The sequence below is a fragment of the Peromyscus californicus genome, unplaced genomic scaffold (genome assembly GCF_007827085.1).
Source record: "Peromyscus californicus insignis strain IS unplaced genomic scaffold, ASM782708v3 Scaffold_20__1_contigs__length_68692818, whole genome shotgun sequence".
Lineage (NCBI taxonomy): Eukaryota > Metazoa > Chordata > Mammalia > Rodentia > Cricetidae > Peromyscus > Peromyscus californicus.
In genome coordinates, this window is record NW_026294503.1 from 47,276,651 (window position 1) to 47,295,427 (window position 18,777).

Sequence of the window (18,777 nt, forward strand, 5' to 3'; positions counted from 1 at the left end):
CTCTCTGCTCTAAGTGTTTATGCATCTAAGTCTCAGAATGTTACCCACTGCACTAACGTGTCAGGGAAGCAGATGATGCTTAGGCACTCTTGGGCGCGATCCCTGTGCTCAGCTCAGCTCAGGTACTGTGCGATGAGGGGATGTGACAGACAGCAATGCCAGCTCTCGGCAGGTGCACTAGTTACTCTGTGGTGCCGGGACAAAACACCCGGCAGGCAACAGAAACTGCAGGAAGGAAGGGTTTATTTGCCTCTCGGTTTGAGGGTGTAGTTCAACGTGGTGGGGAAAGGCACAGCAGCAGAAGCATGAAGTGGTGGCTCACATTGCGTCTATCATCAGGAAGCAGAAAGAGGTGGATTGTTGGTTGTCTACTTCCTTTCTCCTTTTGATTCAGCCCTGCACCCAAGCCCGTGGGAGGACCACATTGAGGGTGGTCCCTCCCACCTCAGTTAATCTAGAAACTCCTCAGACACGCCCCGTGATTTGTCTCCTGGGTGATTCTAGAGCCTGTCAAGTTGACACCATCCCCCATAGTGGGAGATGGTACACTGGCAAGGGTCAGAGCCCAGGAGTCAGAGCAGGGAGGCAATCTGGTGTAGCTTCCTCTGAGTAGAAGAGGGAAAAGTCAAAGACGAGGCCAGTAATACCACGGCACACAGTGAGGTTCCAACGGTTTCTTTTTCTCCGATGCCCACGCCACCACCTTGTTCTCTGCCCATCTCATTGACTATGGGCCCCAAGCTTGACTTCTCTTCCTATGGCAGGCCTGTAGGTATCGGGGCTCATCCCTGTCTTCCCAAGTGTTAGATTATTTAAAAACAGCTGGAGGGAGAGAGAAGGGCGGAAGGAAGGAAGGAAGGAAGGAAGGAAGGAAGGAAGGAAGGAAGGAAGGAAGGCGGGCAGGCGAGCTTGGTCTGACCTTAGGTGGGACTGTGTTTATTCACAGGGAGGGGGCATCTTGTCACCCACATGTGTGGATGGCCAAAATGTCTACAGAAGATGGGATTTGGTCTCTTATGGGGGTGGAAATGACTTCCGTAGTCTGCAAAGGGAGCTGGGAAGTGTAGTCTTTCAGCAGGAAACTTTCATTCCAAACTCTGAGGGGATATAAAAAATGCAGGGCAAGGTGTTATAGCTGTTTCCTACTGTGGATGGTCTTTGTGGCAGGGATTGCTGTCTGCATGCTGGGTTCCTGAATGGCACTTCCATCATGGTGTCAGTTGTGCTAAGGCCTAGGAGCCTGTTACATTCCCCATTGGTTCTACAGGCATGAGTCAAATCGTGGACTCATCTGGGAGATCGGGGTTATATTGTCTCATTAGCATTAATAGTTTAACAGAATTTGTTTTCTAAGTAGGCAGTTGAAGAATCAGGATCTTATAGTGAGAGCTAGGAGCAAAAGGATTAATGACCAGCCATGACCTTAAGTGTAGTAGTTAGCCAGGGGTCGAGAACAAATACTGGTACCAGTTGATGTCTCTCTTCTTGTGTTTCTTTTTTTAAAGGTTATTTTTGACAGTGGCTGAATCTTTTTATCTCTGATTGGCTGGCAGAGAAGTAACAAGTTTTTTGTTTTATTTATTTATTTTTTAGTGTTATATAGAACCCTCCTTGTCTCATAAAGAGGAGGTCCGGTTCCTCTTCATTCTGAAGAACAACCTCAGCTAAAGACTCTAACTGGGTTTCCACACTGGAAGCAGAATTTTTAGGTGGCCCAAGTCTATGTTTACTTGAGTACTGTGTTTTTAAAAAGTTTTCATTCCTCATAACTAGGGCTGAAGTTTCAATTACAGGGGAGCCCGTGGTACTTGCCCCCACAAAGAGGGGAATGGGGACAGCTTGTTGTTCATGGGGAGGTCAGGAACCTAGATTTAGGTGGGCCTCATGGCCGCCATTACTGCCAGCATTGCCTGGGAGCCTTCGGGAAGTTGTGGGCCATGGAAGGAGGACTGGGGTAGCCGTGGGCAGCATCATTCCCCTTCCGTTTTAGATGTTTCTCCAGTCAGCAGACCTGACAGAAACACAAAGAAAGACAATCAGGGTAGCCACTACACATTCATCCACCTGAGCAGCCCAGGGGAGTCTGGTGGTACCTCACATGGGTCCCAGACACTGGATCATCAATGCTTCTTTATACTCTAACAGAAAGCACCTTAACCAGACTTACCTCCGCAGGTACCAGACCAGGTGACTTTAGAATTTGTTTCCTTTTTGAGGTGGAGGTGTCAGACTCCTCCAAAACTTTAGGCAGCGATCGATCAAAGGGAGTCATAGGGCCCTGGACTGTCTTCAGGTTGTGTACCCCTTAGGAGTTCCTTGACCCCTGCACTCTTCCCTGCTCTGAGGGGATCTGAGACCCCCAATGTCTCAAAGCCTGGTCTCTGGGGATCTTGGTGGAACCTCCAGAAACGCTGTGGGGTGTCCACTAGGGAAGACTACTCAGGTACAAGTTTAAGCTAATAGAAAGTCTTTGTTAGCCGGTTGGAGACTACACTGGGCGTTCACGATCCCAGTGCAGTCCCGAGCCTTTTTCAGGGTGAGCTTTTAAGTACAAAAGCTATATCGTGGGTTGATATAGATCAGTTAACAAGAACAGTTAGCCAGAAGCAGAGCTACAGAAGCCAAAAAACAAGGTTAGGACAATTAGAGACTTCCCCAGAACTATGGACTTGGAAGGATTGGGTCTTTGTTTTCATTACAGCAAGAGGTGCAGTCAGTGTGTTGAGTTTTATGGCCTGAATAAACTGGCGGCGTCTCCATCATGGAGACGGTTGTGCTAAGGTCTGGGGGCCTGCTAAGGTCTGGGAGCCTGTTATGACACTGAGTTGCTGGTTCTACCAAGCCTGGTTTCAGAAGCACCTTCTCACTATGCAGGGGCCTGAACAGCAGTAACCCTGACAGGTCCGAGAATTAGTGGTGACTAAGAAGCTTGGGAGGTAACCCCCTTCTGGACTCCCACAAAGCCTTTTAGGGAAGCGCCTGGTACCCAATGGCTAACCTTGGGCACTTAACCTGGCATATCACTTTCAGCCTCCCTGACTTCTCTACATCTCTGGGATGTCATGGAAGAAGTTCAGCAATAGATGTGATGATGCTCACTGAGCAGTTAGCTCCAGCTGTGTGGCGGGTGGAAGTGAGTCTGAAATGGGGGCTTCTAGGAGGAATCCTGCCCTTCCCTTCTATGTGACTTACACTGTCACCTACCAGCAGTCCTTTCTGGCCCTCCTTCCAGATGTTGGCATCTGTGTATAAACATGATCAATTTGGGTGAGAAATGTGAGGGCAGGGGAAAAGGCAAGGGCAGCTGTCATTCTCTGAGGCTCAACAGACCAGTCCTTCCATTGGGGTCAAATGGTCTTGTAAGAATAAGTAGGGGGTTGGAAAGGTCCAAGGGGAGGCTGCTGAGGTCCATTACAGCCTGGAGGTCTCACGGGGATGATTTAGTTCAGAGTAAAATGATACATTGCACATTAGGACCCCAGCAGGGTAGCGAATGAGATTTCGTACCCCCTCTTAGCGGGGTAAAACACAGAGCTGGTAGGGCGATGGGGTTGTCAGAGCACCAAAGACCCCACGGTCGCTGGGCCGGGGCTGTCCATCAGGCACCGAGAAGCTAAAGCGCTGCAGGAGGCAGGTGAAGAAGAGGAAGAGCTCCATGCGGGCCAGAGGCTCCCCCAGGCATGCTCTGCGGCCTGTGGGTGGGAGAGGGGCTCAGTCAGTCTGGGGCCTGATGGATGCTCCACCCTCCAAGGCCCCCTGGGAAGAGACATGGAGCCAGGCACCCCACAGGACCTGCTGAGAATGGCATGAAGGCCTCATGCTTCACAAAGCGGCCCTGGGCATCCAGGAAGTGTTCAGGGTGGAACTGGAGGGGCTTCTCCCAGACAGTCTCATCCTTCAGCACGGAGGACAGGTTGGTGATGAGGGTTGTTCCCTGGCAGGAGGCACATGGTGTGAACATGGACTGGAATGGGGTCACCATGACCACATGCACAGTCTCTCCCTCACCCACTTTCATGTAACCTCAGCCCTAGAAGCTTCTCAGCCCTCTTTGATGCTATGACAGGGGTAAGTGACAAGTGACATCGGTATATACACCGTCACCTGTACTTGTAGGTAGTGGCTGCTACAACCGCCCCAGCCATGTTTTAGCTTGCATGGTTTTCTAGCTGGGGTTCTGGTGTGCAATTCTTGTTCTGCTTCCCATACTCCCCAGGGGAAGCTGGTACTGTGGAGTTGAGAATTGGATAGCCCAGATTCCAGTCCTTCTTAACTGGGCAGCTCAGGCCACTAGCTGGCTGGTAACGCTGACTGGATATTAGCGGGCCCCAGGCCTACCTTCGGGATGAGGAAGCCCTGAATTTCAATGTCACGAGATGTCTTGTGAGGCACACCAAGTGGAAGGATGTCCCCAAATCGCTGCACCTCATGAATGACAGCATTGGTGTAGGGCATGCGGGCCTGGTCTGCCATCTCTGGACACCGTGCCTGCCCTATGACTTCATCGATCTCCTGGTGGACGCGGTCTGGAGAAACAGCATCCCCTCAGTTAAGGAGCCCCAGGCAGCTGCCTCTTATCCCTCTACTACTTCTGTGTTAAGGGCTGGGTCCATGGGAGAAAGTTGGCCATCACCCTTGCTGGAGTCTGGGTCAAGTCAGTGCTGGAAGCCACATGTGTCCCAAGTAAGCTTAAGGAGGGTGCCTCTCCCCTCCCTCTTCTTTCTTCCCAGCCCTAGCCAGACTCACGCTGCACATCCGGGTGCAGGATCATGAGCAGCAGGGCCCAGGCCAGTGTGGTCGAAGAGGTCACCATCCCCGCCATGAACAAGTCAGCCACCACTATACGCAGGTTCTCATCATTGAAGCTGCTCTCAGGGTTCCCCTTGGCCTGGGGCCAGGCAGAAAGGGTAGATTCAGTGGGGAGAGGAAGTCCCTCAATGGCCTCCCATTGTCCCCCAGGCAGCCCAGGGGCTGAGGCACTTGGTGATACACAGGATGGCAGCCCACAGCCTCTGGCCCCATGTTATCAGCTGCCCCTCACCTTCTCCACCTCTGCCAGGAAGGCATCAGTCAGGTCTCGGGGTGGCTGGGCAGGGTCCCGGGTTGTCTTGTGCTCAGTTAGCAGCTCATCCAGAATGGCCATGAAGGCCTTTTTCCCAGAGAAGACCTTGCCAGGCAGCCCTGGGATGTGCAGGAGTACCGGGAACACATTCAGGAACTGTGACCAACAGAGAGGGACCAAGAGAGGGACCTGGGTGCTTCCTGTGCTGTGGGTCCCAGCCTCCTCCAGGGTAGACTAGTGACATAGTCCCCCTCCCAATCCCAGCCTCTAACCTTCCTTTTTGCCCTGAGTTTCCACAAGGGCTATCATACTGTGGAAATTTCAGACGTGCGTGGCCTCCACAGGCACTCACCATTTCCAAGCACTTGACCTCAGTCTATCCTGCCCCTGCCCATTGACATTTGTCCAGCTCCTCCCAGAAAGCCCTCTCCTGGATCATCTTCCTGAGAGGCCCCACAGTATGAAGTTATCTGGGTACAGACGCCCCTGATCCCCTCACCATGGGCAGGAAGCCAGCTTCCTCCTTAAGAGTCTCTTTCAGGAGGTCCAGTAGCCTGATGAAGCGCGGGTCATCGTACTCAAAGCGGCAGGCGTAGAGGAGGGAAGCGATCACGTTACACACTGCTTTGTCCAGGAGAGCGTTGGGGCTGAAAGGGCGTCCTGCGAGGGGAAAGGCCGGTCAGGGTGGGTGCTGTCTGTCTCCACTTGGACCCACCAATCCATCACCTACCGGAATAGTCAGTGAAGGCAGCACAGAGGCATCTGGCCTCCTCAGTCACCCACTGCTCCAGTGACTTCTTGCCCAGGCCAAAGTGACGGAAGGTGGACACGGAGAAGCGCCGCTGCTGACGCCAGGCAGACCCGTACTGCGCTAGGACCACACCTGGGGGACCAAACTTAGGCCTGAGACCCAGTCCTCTTTTCTGCTCAGGTCCCACTGTATCACTACTATAAGATCCCAGCACTCGGGAGGCAGAGCCAGGTGGATCTCTGTGAGTTCGAGGCCAGCCTGGGCTACCAAGTGAGTTCCAGGAAAGGCGCAAAGCTACACAGAGAAACCCTGTCTCGAAAAACAAAAAACAAAAAAACAAACAAACAAAAAAAGATCCTTTGTCCGCCTTTTAGCCACCGGCCTCGGTTGTCTTTTCTCTGCGCCTGTCCCTCCCCTGCAATTAGGTCCCGGGCTGTCTCTAGTCCCTGAGCCCTCTCTAGCCCCCGTTCCCCACCACTTCTGTCACTTTGTGCACTTGCCTTGAGAGCGCGGCCCAAAGCCCAAGTGGTCATTGGTATGCAGCGGCGGCCGGTCAGCGGTGTCCTCGCTGTATCTCACCAGCGCCTCACGCAGGGCTGTCAGCCCGTTCAGCACAACCACCGACTCAAAGGCCAGCTGGAGGCTGAACAGGTCCCCAAAGCGGCATCGCAGCTGTAGGCAAGGAGTGAGCGCATTACTGGCCAGCCTGGAGTCCCGTGCTTAGCTGGACTGTATGGGACTTGGCAGGGGAGGTCCAGTCGTGAGCCTCGCAGAAGGATGGAGTCTGGTATTATTTGTCTGGGGAACCGCCCTGGCCTCTTATCAGCCACCCCGCCATGATCTTGCAGGTGTCACACTAGCATCCTCATGTCTGGATGAGGAAACTAAGGATCATGGGTGTAAGTGGGGAGTCTGAGAATCTGAGCTGGCAAAAGAGTGGAAGCCAGCCGCCACATCTTCCTCAACTTTGATTTCCTGACAGAAACGCTGGTTCAGGATCACGGCCTCTCCCATAGTCTCAAAACATTTCCCTCTGGTGGAATGAGAAGGAATGTGAGGTCTGCATAACTTGATTTTCCTTTTATTTTTAGTGTGTGTGTGTGTGTGTGTGTGTGTGTGTGTGTGTGTGTGTGTGTGTGTGTGTGTGTGTTGGAGCCAAGCTCTCAGTATGTAGCCAGGGCTGGCTTGGAACTAGCTATGTATGCCAAGCTGGTGTTGAATGCACAGAGATTTGCTTGCTTTTGCCTCCTCTGAGTGCTGGGATTAAAGGTCTGTACCACTGTATTGGGCTTTTTTTCCTTTAAAAATTTTAGAGTTTGTTTTTGAAATGGTCTCATTATATAGCATGGGCTAGCCTGGGACTCTGCCTCCCGAGGGCTGGGGTCAGAGGCATGCATCACCGTGACACCTGGCTCTCAAATTTTGGTTTTAGAGATAGATTCATTATGTACCTTAAGGTGGCCTGGAATTTATAACCCACCTGCCTTAGATCCCCAATTAAAGGCATGTTGGAATTAGGACACAACTCCAGCACCACCACCCACTATATCTTGTCATGTGACTGGATCTCAAACTGGCTGTTAAGTCCCATCCCACCTCCTGGCCATTGCCTTTGGGAAGTTTAGGGTATCCTCAGGTCCTACACCACTCTCCCCAAAGGAAGGGAGACTCTCAACTTGCTTTCTCCTGGGGGCCAGCTCCTGTCCAGCATGTGGTTGCACTACCATCCACTGTGTTCTGATGGGGGTTCCCCATGGCCTCTCCTGACCTCTAACAATTCCCTTACTTTTTGGAAGCCCGCTGGCATATTCTGGAAGTCCACCTGCATCAGGTTCCCGAGCACAGGCAGGGGCACAGGGCCTGGTGGGTAGCGGGCAGTCCAGCGCTGGCGCCGGTGCATTAGGTCCACCAGAAGCAGGAAGATGACCATGAATATGGCCACGGACCACAGCTCAGTCCCCGTCAGCAGCCTCATGGCTGTCCTGCTGCTCTCTGGGTTTCTCGGGAAACACCTCTTGGTCCTCACTCCAGCCACCTAGGACCGGGGAAAAACAGTATTATCACACCAGGCACTCACCTGGCCCAGGCCAGTTCCTTAGAAAGGAGCCAGTGCTGCCCTTTGCCCTCTGCCTTAAAGCCAAGCTGCTGTGTTTCCAGTGCAGAGTACAAGGAGGGGCAAGGCAGGCCAGGGGCAATGGTAGCCTTAGATGTCCCTGTCCCCTAAGTCCTCAGGAGCTGATGCAGGGGAAGGGGACAGAAACCTGGGGGAACCATGGGAGCTTAGCACACTGGTTGTGCTTGTCTGGGTACTGGGAGATCCATGGGCAGATGACAGATGCACCCCCTGCTCAAGCCCTTGGTCGAGAGGAGGTATACAGACAGCAGAACTCAGAGAGAGGCTTGCGGATACTTCCATCTGGAGTGGGACTTTCCTGGAGGCTTCATTGGAGGACTTTGCTGGTAGTGAGTGAGGGCCTGAATGACACCACAGGACACTGGGCTGTGGGGCCAGGTGCCTGGAATGGACCATGCAGGTGAGTGAGGGGCCCTGGGAGGAGGGCAGTAGCTGATGACTGGTATCAGTGCATCAGGTACTCTAGGGGCAGAAGATGGTCAAGACCAGGCTACCGACAGTGTTTCCCTGACCAGCAGCCCACCCTATGGATGCCATGCTGACCCTAGGCACCTCAGGGCACACATTCAGCCTTCCACGCTCCAGATACCTGGCACAGGAGGGCACTTATCACATCCTGGGCGTCTGAACATTCAGGGCTATACCCTTCTAAAGAAACAGAGACTGACCTTTGCCCTCTGCTTTGAGCCACGCCGCTATGTCTTCTGTGCAGCCAGAAGAACCAGGCAGAGGCAGGGGCAGCGACACAGGCCTCCCCTTTCTTGCCCAGATACTTTCCCAGGGTAGGGAGGTGAAGTAACAGAACTTCTCCAACTTTCTGATACTCCTGAGCTTAGCCCCAGCTCCCCACAGAACCATGGTCTGGAGCTGGGTGTGGTGACTCACCTCTGTAATTCCAGCATTTGGGTGGCGGGGGCAAGGAGGATTGCTGTTTGAGTCTAGCCTGAGCTATGGTGTGAGACCAGGTCTCAAACAACAAAAGAGTTTGAAACCAAGCCCTGACTTCTTCCCATTGGCTCACTCACACCCCTAATATGGTGCAGGCTGTCCCCAGCATGTCTTTGTTTTCCCTCAAGGCACTTGCCCAACCCTGACGGGTCCTCGTCTGACCATGTGTCATCCACTTTTGCATGGAGCCTCATGGAGGCCCTAGTAATCTGAGGGAGCATGTGACAGGAAGCACGGGAGATGAGGGGGATTAACACATTCATAAAACTGTGAGAAAATACTTAAGGCAAGCTATTTTATCAAGAGGGAGGCTGGCAAGATGGCTTAGTGGGCAAAGGCACTTTCCTCTAAGGCTGACAATCTGAGTTTGACCCCAGGACCCACACAGTGGAAGGAGATAATCGACTCCCATAAATTGTTCTCTGACCTCTGCATGGGTTCATGCATGTGCACACACCTACAATGTAATTAAACCTTAGGTTTACTTTGGCTTATGGCTCTGGAGGCCCCAGGGCTCCCTCCTGGTGGTCAAGTCCAGACGGCATTACATGACAAGAAACAGGAAGCCAGCCTGGAAGCCAGCCGGGCGGTGGTGGCGGTGGTGGGGCACGCCTTTAATCCTAGCACTCGGGAGGTAGAGGCAGGCGGATCTCTGTGAGTTTGAGGCCCACCTGGACTACAGAGTGAGTTCCAGGAAAGGTGCAAAGCTACACAGAGAAACCCTGTCTCGAAAAAACCAAAAGAAAAAAAAAAAAAAAAGGAACAGGAAGCCTATGTGTGTGGGGGGCACTGTTCCTCTCCTAGACCACCTGGATTCAACCACAGGCTCTACCCTAATGGCCTCATCTAAACCTATTTTCAAATAGTTATTTCCACCTTTAACTACCGTAGATGTAAAGTTTCCATCTCAATACCGCACAGCAGGGATTAAATGATAACACATGAAGCTTTAGGGGATGCGCGCGGCCAAGCGCAAGCTATAGACAGCTACTTCTGATAGGGCTGTGCCATTTTGTAAAGCTCCACATTGGTTGAACTCTGACAACTCGGGTGACTGCAGGAATTTGGTTTTTAGAACTTAAGTAACTTGTTTGCCTAGATTCTTCCTGCTTTACTGCCCCCCCCCCCCCAAGAATGGCTGTCCAGGAAACATGCTTATTGATCACCTGACCTTTCTGAACTGACCATTCACTGGTTACCCCTGGCAATGGCCAGCTGCAAGCCTAATTTAACTTAGATCTACCATCCTTCCTCCTTTCTCTAAAATGTGTAAGAAGGGACTGTCACTCTGCCATGTGGCCCTGATCGCTCCTCCTAGTCCCCACTGTGCAGCTGTCTATGGCATTAATAACCCAATAAATTTCTTACCTAAAAAACCCCTCTGGCTCAGTGTCCCCCTTAAGCTAGAATCTCTTTCCTTGGCCTCAGACTGCACACGTGAGACAGACTCCCTGAAGTGCCTAATCACCGAAGTCTGCTTACTGGTTCAGTTCCCCAGGTCTTCCCACACGCACAACACACCCTCCCACACCCACCAACACCACCCTGAGGCAGCACAGACATACTCCAGGCACACACCCACTCACGTGCTCAGACACACCCCCATCAAATCTGTGGGATGCACAGCTGGTCCCAAGAGCCCTGCTTCTGATGCCCAGGCTGCCTCTCGTCGGGAGGCAGCTCCCAGCGAGGCACATGGCTCCACACGGCTGGTCCCAGCAAGTCACATCGGAGTGTCAGAAAGCAGCAGCTGGTGGCACCCAGAAGACCCTTCTACACACTCTAGTCTACGACATCTCTAGCCACTTCTGGAGGGACAATGTCACACCTGACTCTAATTGTCATTACAAACCAGATGCTAATGCTGTTGATGGCCCTCGCCATGGGGAGTCACTTCTTTCTTGCTCTCAGATTTCTGTTTTTTTTTTTTTTTTTTTTTGGTTTTTTGAGACAGGGTTTCTCTGTATAGCTTTGCACCTTTTCCTGGATCTTGCTCTGTAGACCAGGCTGGCCTCGAACTCACAGAGATCTGCCTGCCTCTGCCTCCCGAGTGCTGGGATTAAAGGCGTGCGCCACCACTGCCCGCCTCTGTTTTTTTTTTTTTTTGATAGATAGCTGGGTTAAAACTCTACAGACATAGCTCTCCTAGGAGTTTCCATTAGTTACTTTTCTCAAATCTGTAAGGAAATACCTGTCAAGAGTCAACAGGGGAAACGGGGTTCATTTTGGTTCACAATGTGAGGGCACAGTCCATCATGATGGGAAAGCCTGGAGGCGGGGCACCTCAAAGTCGTGGTGGCCAGAGCCCGAGACAGCTGGCCCCCAACAGCCAGTTGGCAGAAGGAGAGTCACACAGTCAGGTAGCAGAAGGAGATGAATATGGATTCCCAGCTTGCTTTTATCCTTTTTATTCAGTCTGTAGCTCCAGCCCACGGGATGGTACCACCAACAACCGGGTAGTGGATGTCTTGCCTTAGTTAAACCTCATTAGAAACTCCTCATATAAACACTCAGAGAGGTGCATCTTAAGAGATCATAGGGGGCTGGAGAGATGGCTCAGAGGTTAAGAGCACTGGCTGTTCTACCAGAGGTCCTGAGTTCAATTCCCAGCAACAACATGGTGGCTCACAACCATCTGTAATGAGATCTGGTGCCCTCTTCTGGCAGGTAGGCAGAATACTGTATACATAATAAATAAATCTTAAAAAAAAAGAAGAGAGGCCGGGCGGTGGTGGCGCACGCCTTTAATCCCAGCACTCGGGAGGCAGAGCCAGGCGGATCTCTGTGAGTTCGAGGCCAGCCTGGGCTACCAAGTGAGTTCCAGGACAGGCACAAAGCTACACAGAGAAACCCTGTCTCGAAAAACCAAAAAAAAAAAAAAAAAAAAAGAAGAGATTATAGATGAGATCAAGCTGAAAATTTAAATTCAGCACCATAGAGGAACTTCTTATACACACAGATTAATGGCTTCATCAAATTCTTTTGAGACAGGGTTTCTCTATGTGACAACTCTGGCTGTTCTGGAACTTGCTTTGTAGCCCAGGCTGGCCCAGACTCACAGAGATCCACCTGCCTCTGCCTCCTGAGTGCTGGGACTAGAGGCGTGCACCTCTAAGGCGCCAGCTGCTCCATCACATTTCTAACTGGGCCTGCACTGTATGGAAGTTAGTGTCTATAAAGGTTTCCGGATCACTACGTTTCCTCTTCATTGTTAATTCCTGCCCCTCGGGGCGTGGACTCTTGGTTGACAGTCTCTGTACTGACTGACTCTCACTTCTGACTCCCCGTATCTGCTCTTGAGACTCTGAAGGGATTTACATTTTGGTTATTCATTCTCAACTACAGAATTTCTTTTGGTCTCTGCTCATGACTGGTATTTGTTTAATACTTTTGTCTTAAAAAAAAATTTGTTTGTAGGAGTATGGGTGAATGCTGGCAGGTATGTCTGTGCACCATGTACGTGCCTGGTGCCTGCCAAGGCCTAAAGAAGACATTGGATCCCCTGGAACTGGAGTTAACAGATAGTTGTGAGCTTTCATGCGGGTGCTGGGAATTGATCCTGGATCCTCTGGAAGAACAGCCAGTACTTTTGACCACAGAGCCATCTCTCCAGCCCCAATCTTTGACTTTTTGAAGACTTTTTTTTTTTTTTTTTAAAGCATTTTGAACAGATTCAGTGAGCTGATCTAAAGTCTTTGCCCAGTGACATCAACATCAGGGACAGTTTACCCTCACTGCTTATTTCCCTACATATGGACTATCCGTCCTGGCTCTTTTTTTTGGCCTGCCTCATGATTTTAAAACTGGACATTTCAAGCACTACCGTGTGGCTACTCTGGAGACATGATTGCTCCTTGGCTTTTTGTTTCTGTGACAAATGCCAAGAGGAAAACCTAAAAAGATTGATTTTGGCGCCCGGTTTGTCTCACTCCATGTCAACCTGCTCCACTGCTGTGGGGCTGTGGCTAGACGGAACGTACAGTATGGAGAGCACGTGGCAGAGCAAAGTGCCTCTCATGGCGGTGGGAAGGAGAGAAGGGAAGCTCCAGGGACAAGATGTACCTCTCAAAGACGCAACCTCAGTAACTGACTACCTCCAACCCAGCCGTTCTTCCCAGTGGTCCATTCAGCAATGAACTCATCAATGGATTAACCCATTGATTAGACTGAAGCCCTCATGGGCCAGCCACCTCCCAATAGTACCACCGCCCAGGGGACCACGACTTCAGGGCAGGAGGCCTTTTAGGGGATACTTCATGTGCAAACCTAGGAAGGAAAGGGGACCCCCGCTTCCCCCCCACACACAGGGTTTCTCTGTGTAACAGTCCTGGATGTCCTGGAACCCAATTTGTAGACCAGGCTGGCCTTGAACTCACAGAGATCCGCTGGCCTCTGCTTTAACCATGGCAACAAAAAAAGTCTCCTATATGGGTCAGAGAATGAAAAGTCAATGAAGGAACCCAGTAAGCCTTTGTGGTTGGGGATGGTAAGAGGTCATGAGAAACCTCTAGGTAGGGGGAGGTTGAGTGACCCCAGAATGGGTACGTGAGAAATCCCCCACGTGAGGAGACTGAGCGACCCTAGAGAGTCCATAGACTTGCAAGACAATTCAAATATGGGAAACCAAGCATTTCTAGAAAGGACCGATTTACAATATACCCCTTGTATCTTGGGGAGAAAAAAGATAAATGTGTTGTTTTCTCCTGTAGCTGTATGGTTTCTGTGTTACCTGAACTGAAGATGTGTGCATGTGTATGTACGTGAGGGACTAAGAATTAGACTCCTGACAGACAGGAGACAGATGGTAAAGATGGCACACTCCTGCTCTCTGTCTGTCTCACCCTCCTGACCCAAGACAAAGGCCAAGACAAAGCCACTTGAGACAGAGGCCTAGAAGGTTTTTCCTTCTGGACAGTAGCTCCCCTCCCCCACAGGTCAACAAGTTCAAGACTGGGCCAGAAAACGTGAACTACTTTGTTGGGGTGGACTTTTAGGCGGTGCGGCTGCTTTTACCTCAACCCTGTTCCTTGTAAGTAACCCCTCACCCCACACTCCTCTTAGTAACTCCAGTGGAAACCCATTAGCTCATCACTAATGCTGGGGTGTTAGTTTGGTCTGTTGTGCGCTCCGCTTCTGGGGTGAGCAGGTGTGTGTGTGTGTGTGTGTGTGTGTGTGTGTGTGTGTGCGTGTGCACGTGCGCGTGTGCGTGTGTCTGAATTGCATCTCCCCAGGAAAACTGTTATACAACAGCTCTTCAGGAGGAATGGCAGCAAACTGTAGGTCCAGGGCAATGGCCACTGATGGTATAGGGAATTAGGAAGTCGTGATTCAGGGCTTGCTTCCCAGCTGGAGCGTCCGGGCATGGATGCCCGTGACATTACTTAGAGGCAGGTTCTCCAGAGAATCAAGGAGCACAGGTACCATGAACTGAGCCAGTGGACAAGCACCACAGCTTGGCTGGACTCCCGAGTGGTGTCTCCCTATCCCACAGGCCCCGTTTCAGTTTCCTACATGCTACTCATCAAACTGGACGGCCAAAAGCCAGTCCAGACGTCTCTCATCCCCTTAAACCTTGAACGCTTGGCAAACACTAGTAATTGCACGCTGCAGGAAGCTCCCAGGCCCACTATCTCTGTTAATCATCAAAATTTGGAGGAAAGTCTGTGAACCAGACCCATCACTGCCCACCCCGCCCCCACTCGAATAAAGATCATATTTCTCTGTACCATCTGTACAAGTTTGCAAGTCAGTGAGTTTAACATTAGCTTCCCATACTCCTAACCTAAAAAGCTCACCGCCTCTAAACTAGATCATGGCTGTCTGCGACCAAGATACATTCCATTGGCCTTTTATGAAAACTCCTTGTTTATGGGCAAAGATCCAAACAGGAAGAAAGCGTCCTTTGTTGAATTACAATCAACATCACTGAGTAGAAGTCACAGCGCCAAGGGAGAAAGCCCAAGTTGCTCAAGTTTCTCTCCCCATGTGTCCCCCCCCCCCCCCTGCACCCCGCCTCTATTGTTTCCAACAGCTGAGTTATTTGGCGACCTTGAAGAAGTCACTTAGAAACTCTGCCTGCTTCTCTGGCTGCGAGAACCAGGTCTGTACTGTTGTTGCCTTGGATGACAAGTAAGGTGGCCGAGTCGGTACTGAGCACATACACACTGCACACAAATCTGTCTGTCCCTGCAAATGGTGAGGCTGTTGTTCTTAATTCACTAAGTGCCCCTCCCCTGAAATACCAACAGGTTAGAATGCTTCTGAAATCCGAAAATCAAGGTGACCCCTGTATCTAGTCTAGCTATGTCAACTATCCCGGCCTCTTTCTCTTTGAAGGAAAAATCCAAACCCAGGAACTGGATCCGGATTCAGAGGGCATTAACAGTTATTGAATACATTACTCCACACACACAATTTTAACCAAACACTCACGGTGCCTCCTTACAGTAGCCATGCTGTCCCACCCAACAGGTAGACCAGCGGGCTTATAGCACTCACAGGTCAAGAACCCCAAGGTGGTGACAAGAGACGTGTTTGGGAAGATGATCCAATATTGCCAAAGTGCATCACAACTGCTTTTATGGAAAGGATCAGAATGTCGTTGGCCCTCTTCGCCACGTTGCATGGTTTCCCATTGATGTTGCTATGTCTAGAGTCAAGGGAAATTGGATGCCTCGCACCCAGCAGACACAGGTCTTCGCCTGGCCTAAATGTAGCTCTTCACCTATCACAGATGTGGCCATCAAGGCTCTGGGAAGGCACCTGCCTTGTCAGCCAGTTTTAAAATGACAGAATGGGACCTCCTGTGTGGTCTGTCAACACTGCATCTAGGCGTCATGGTCCCAGGATCCTACTTTTAAACCCCAGAGGGTTGCCTGATGAGTTACAGAGCAGGATAGGCAGTGAGTGACAAGACCCAGCAGGGTCCCAGGCTCGGGGTTGGGATGAGTGTCTTCCCTGAGTAGGCAACCCTGCTGGAGCAGAGGGGATATAGGGCTTCTTCCACTGTGCAGCACGATACTCCAATGCTCCCACCAATCCCCCCTCCCCCGAAAGAGACTACATATGGGAGAACTCTGACTGGGCAGAGAGAGGGACAGAAGCCCGTGTGGTGTCCTAGAAACTGGAGCACTTCCATTTTAATAGTCTATTTCCAAGTACCCTTGTGGGGGCACAAGACATATCCCAGCACAACCACTGGACAGCCAGGCCTCTTCTCCCCACGGTAGGACACAGTCTTCCACTGAGCATCCTGAGTGCTGCCTTCTCACAAGCCTGTCTATGTTCAGGGCATAGGCAGCATCATAAAATGTCCAGACGCTAACTGTCACATCCCCAAACTCTATCTTCTATGAGTAAAGAGACGACCCTGCCCTTTGAACGGTATTTCTGACAGTGGAGACACATTCCACAGGGCATGTCTCTTCTCTCCCTCTCAGACAGCTGAATAGGGTGAGGGGGTCGGCGTTTTGTAGCTGAGCACGAAAGTACTTGGACCCAACGGTCTCAAAGCCGTAACCTCTAATTCATCACCAGCGTGAACTTGCCAACTGTGCCCTAGAGCTTAGAAATCACACATGGAGCCAGCAGATTCAAACCAGGCAAGCTAACAGTGGAAAGGCCTAACAAAGAGCACCCAGGCCGATGACCCACTTCAGTCACTGCCAACATGGGCCGCTGGGGCTTTTGGAAAACACTCCATTCACTCCCTCTTGAAACATTTTGTTCCGTAAGAATTATTACACAACGTTTTGTTCTTTGAAACATCATCTGCACACTCCATGTCTGTTCTCAGGATCAAGCCAAATGGTGGACAGCTGCTTTTCCATCCTCCTCGGGGTCCTAGTCTAACTTCCCAGATCCCACAGACACAGCCCCACAGAAAATAAGACTCCAACCCCTTCACATCCTCGGGGCTGGGAGGCAGAAATACTTGAAAAACTTCAGGGTTAAGATACGCAAGGTAGCTTGTAACCTCAGCATTTGGGAGCCTGAGGCAGGAGGATTGTATGGATTTCGAGGCCAGCCTGGGCAGCAGTATGAAATCTGTCTCAATAACACAAAACCAACAATTGAAAGGAAACTGAATCTCTAGGACTTCTGTCACTAACCGATGAAAGAATTCTAAGGCTTGCCGGGCGTTGGTGGCGCACGCCTTTAATCCCAGCACTCGGGAGGCAGAGCCAGGCGGATCTCTGTGAGTTCGAGGCCAGCCTGGGCTACCAAGTGAGTCCCAGGAAGGCCGCAAAGCTACACAGAGAAACCCTGTCTCGAAAAACCAAAAAAAAAAAAAAAAAGAATTCTAAGGCTCTAGAGATGAGATGCGTGCTTGACTGTTTCAGGGGGGAATGTACCAGTGTGTGCTGCTGACTTGACACCCCAACAGGAACAGGATGGGCCGCCTGGGCCGCCTGGGTGGAGGTAACCATGATAAAGTACAACAGGATATTAACTGTGCATTCTAGTTGGTGGTCTGTGGTCGTGGACTGTAAAACTCCTTGTATGTCCAGTGTAGAATTTCTTGTTTTCTTTGCTTTTCTTGTTTGTTTTGAGACAAGGTCTCACTATGTAGTTCTGGCTGTCCTGGAACTCACATGTAGACATGTAGACCAGGCTGTCCTGGAACTCACAGAGATCCTCTTGCTCCTGCCTCCGAGTGCTGGGATTTTGGCTCAGCGTAGATTTCTTTTAGTTTTTCCTAATTAATTATAATGGGAGTGGGTCCTCTAAGAGTCACCGACAACAACATTCAGGGGCAGTGGGTGCAAGCGGGGCTGGCACGGGTCCACTCACCAGCCCCATCCTAACTTCTCAACCTTCCTCCACCCCAAAGGGCAAGAAGCAGAGTCTGTGGAGAGAGGGCTGGTTTGCTTAGGTACTGCCTGTGCTCACAAGGTCCAGAATACACTCCAAAGGGCAAGTTATGCAAAGGCCCAGGGTCAGGTCTCCACCCTGCTTGCTGCAGAACAGAGGTCCTCAGCCCTGAGGCCTGGCTACAGGCGGATTCCCGGGCTCCGTGACTTCCTGGGTGAGCCCCAGGAACCTGCTCTTTCTTAGGCCCAGGGTGGTTCTGGCATCCTAGCCTCAGCTTGGGACAACCAAAACTGCTTACTCCATCCTCCCTCAGGGGACAAGAGGCCCTGGGGTTCCCATCTGCTCACTCCAGCGGGGAGCAGCACCCCGCCCAAAGGGGAGGGACTGCCCCCCCCCCCCCCCCCCCCCCCCGCTCTAGTTCCAGGGTCGCCCCCGCTCAGGGGCTGGGGTGGGGGCCCGCCTCGCACCTCTCCTGCAGCAGAGGGGCAGACTTGCAAGCTCCGCCTTTACCGGTGTGTTCTGAAGCCCAGCCAGGAGAGGCAAGAGGTGTCGGGAGCCCAGCAGGAACCGGAGGAGGAGCTCTGAGGAAGAAGAGCTCTGGGCAGGATCCACTCAGAGGAGGAGGAGGGGGTGCTGTGAGGAGCAGCAACTCTGAAGAGGAGGGCACTGGAGGAGGAGGGGACACTCTGAGGAGGAGGATCCACCCCGGGGAGGAGGGGACACTCGGAGGAGGAGGAGGAGGAGGAGGAGGAGGAGGAGGAGGAGGAGGAGGAGGAGGAGGAGGAGGAGGAGGGAGTTTGAAGGACGCCTTCTAGGGAAGAGGATCCGAAATGAGGGGGAGCTCTAAGGAAGAGCCCCCCCCACTCAGTCTCTCCCAGCACCCAGAGCCGGCTTGAGACTTATTAGCTTGTGCTCCCAGAGGGCTCCAGGCTTACAGTGGGCCACAGGTGGTTCTTGGGGGCACTGAAGACAGAGGGAACTGCAGTGAGAATTAAAAAAAAAAGTATAGCGAAGCATTCATCCTTTGCACACAAGGGAACCATGATGAGATTAACAGTTAACTTCCCA

The 18,777-nt window shown here is 51.6% G+C and overlaps 1 protein-coding gene across 3 annotated transcripts; it reads right to left on the bottom strand.

Moving 5' to 3' along the window:
- Positions 1 to 226: 226 nt before the first annotated feature.
- Positions 227 to 18,384, bottom strand: LOC128116847 (cytochrome P450 2D4). Of its 3 annotated transcripts, none has more exons than XR_008220600.1 (12): positions 18,177 to 18,384; positions 7,600 to 7,848; positions 6,314 to 6,485; positions 5,793 to 5,945; positions 5,562 to 5,722; positions 5,042 to 5,218; positions 4,747 to 4,888; positions 4,339 to 4,526; positions 3,793 to 3,934; positions 3,508 to 3,692; positions 3,193 to 3,242; positions 227 to 2,011 (listed from the first exon to the last, which is right to left on the bottom strand). XR_008220600.1 is itself a non-coding variant. In XM_052748461.1 (12 exons), exons 2-10 carry the CDS (start codon positions 7,786 to 7,788, stop codon positions 3,514 to 3,516), a joined length of 1,503 nt encoding a protein of 500 aa, XP_052604421.1. In that variant the 5' UTR covers positions 7,789 to 7,848; positions 18,177 to 18,384; the 3' UTR covers positions 227 to 2,011; positions 3,205 to 3,242; positions 3,508 to 3,513. The 3 variants fall into 3 exon arrangements, 2 of the variants coding, with proteins under 2 accessions (XP_052604421.1, XP_052604420.1); XM_052748461.1 differs by having other exon boundaries at positions 3,205 to 3,242; XM_052748460.1 differs by lacking the exon at positions 3,193 to 3,242 and having other exon boundaries at positions 18,177 to 18,383.
- Between the last annotated feature and the right edge of the window lie 393 nt (positions 18,385 to 18,777).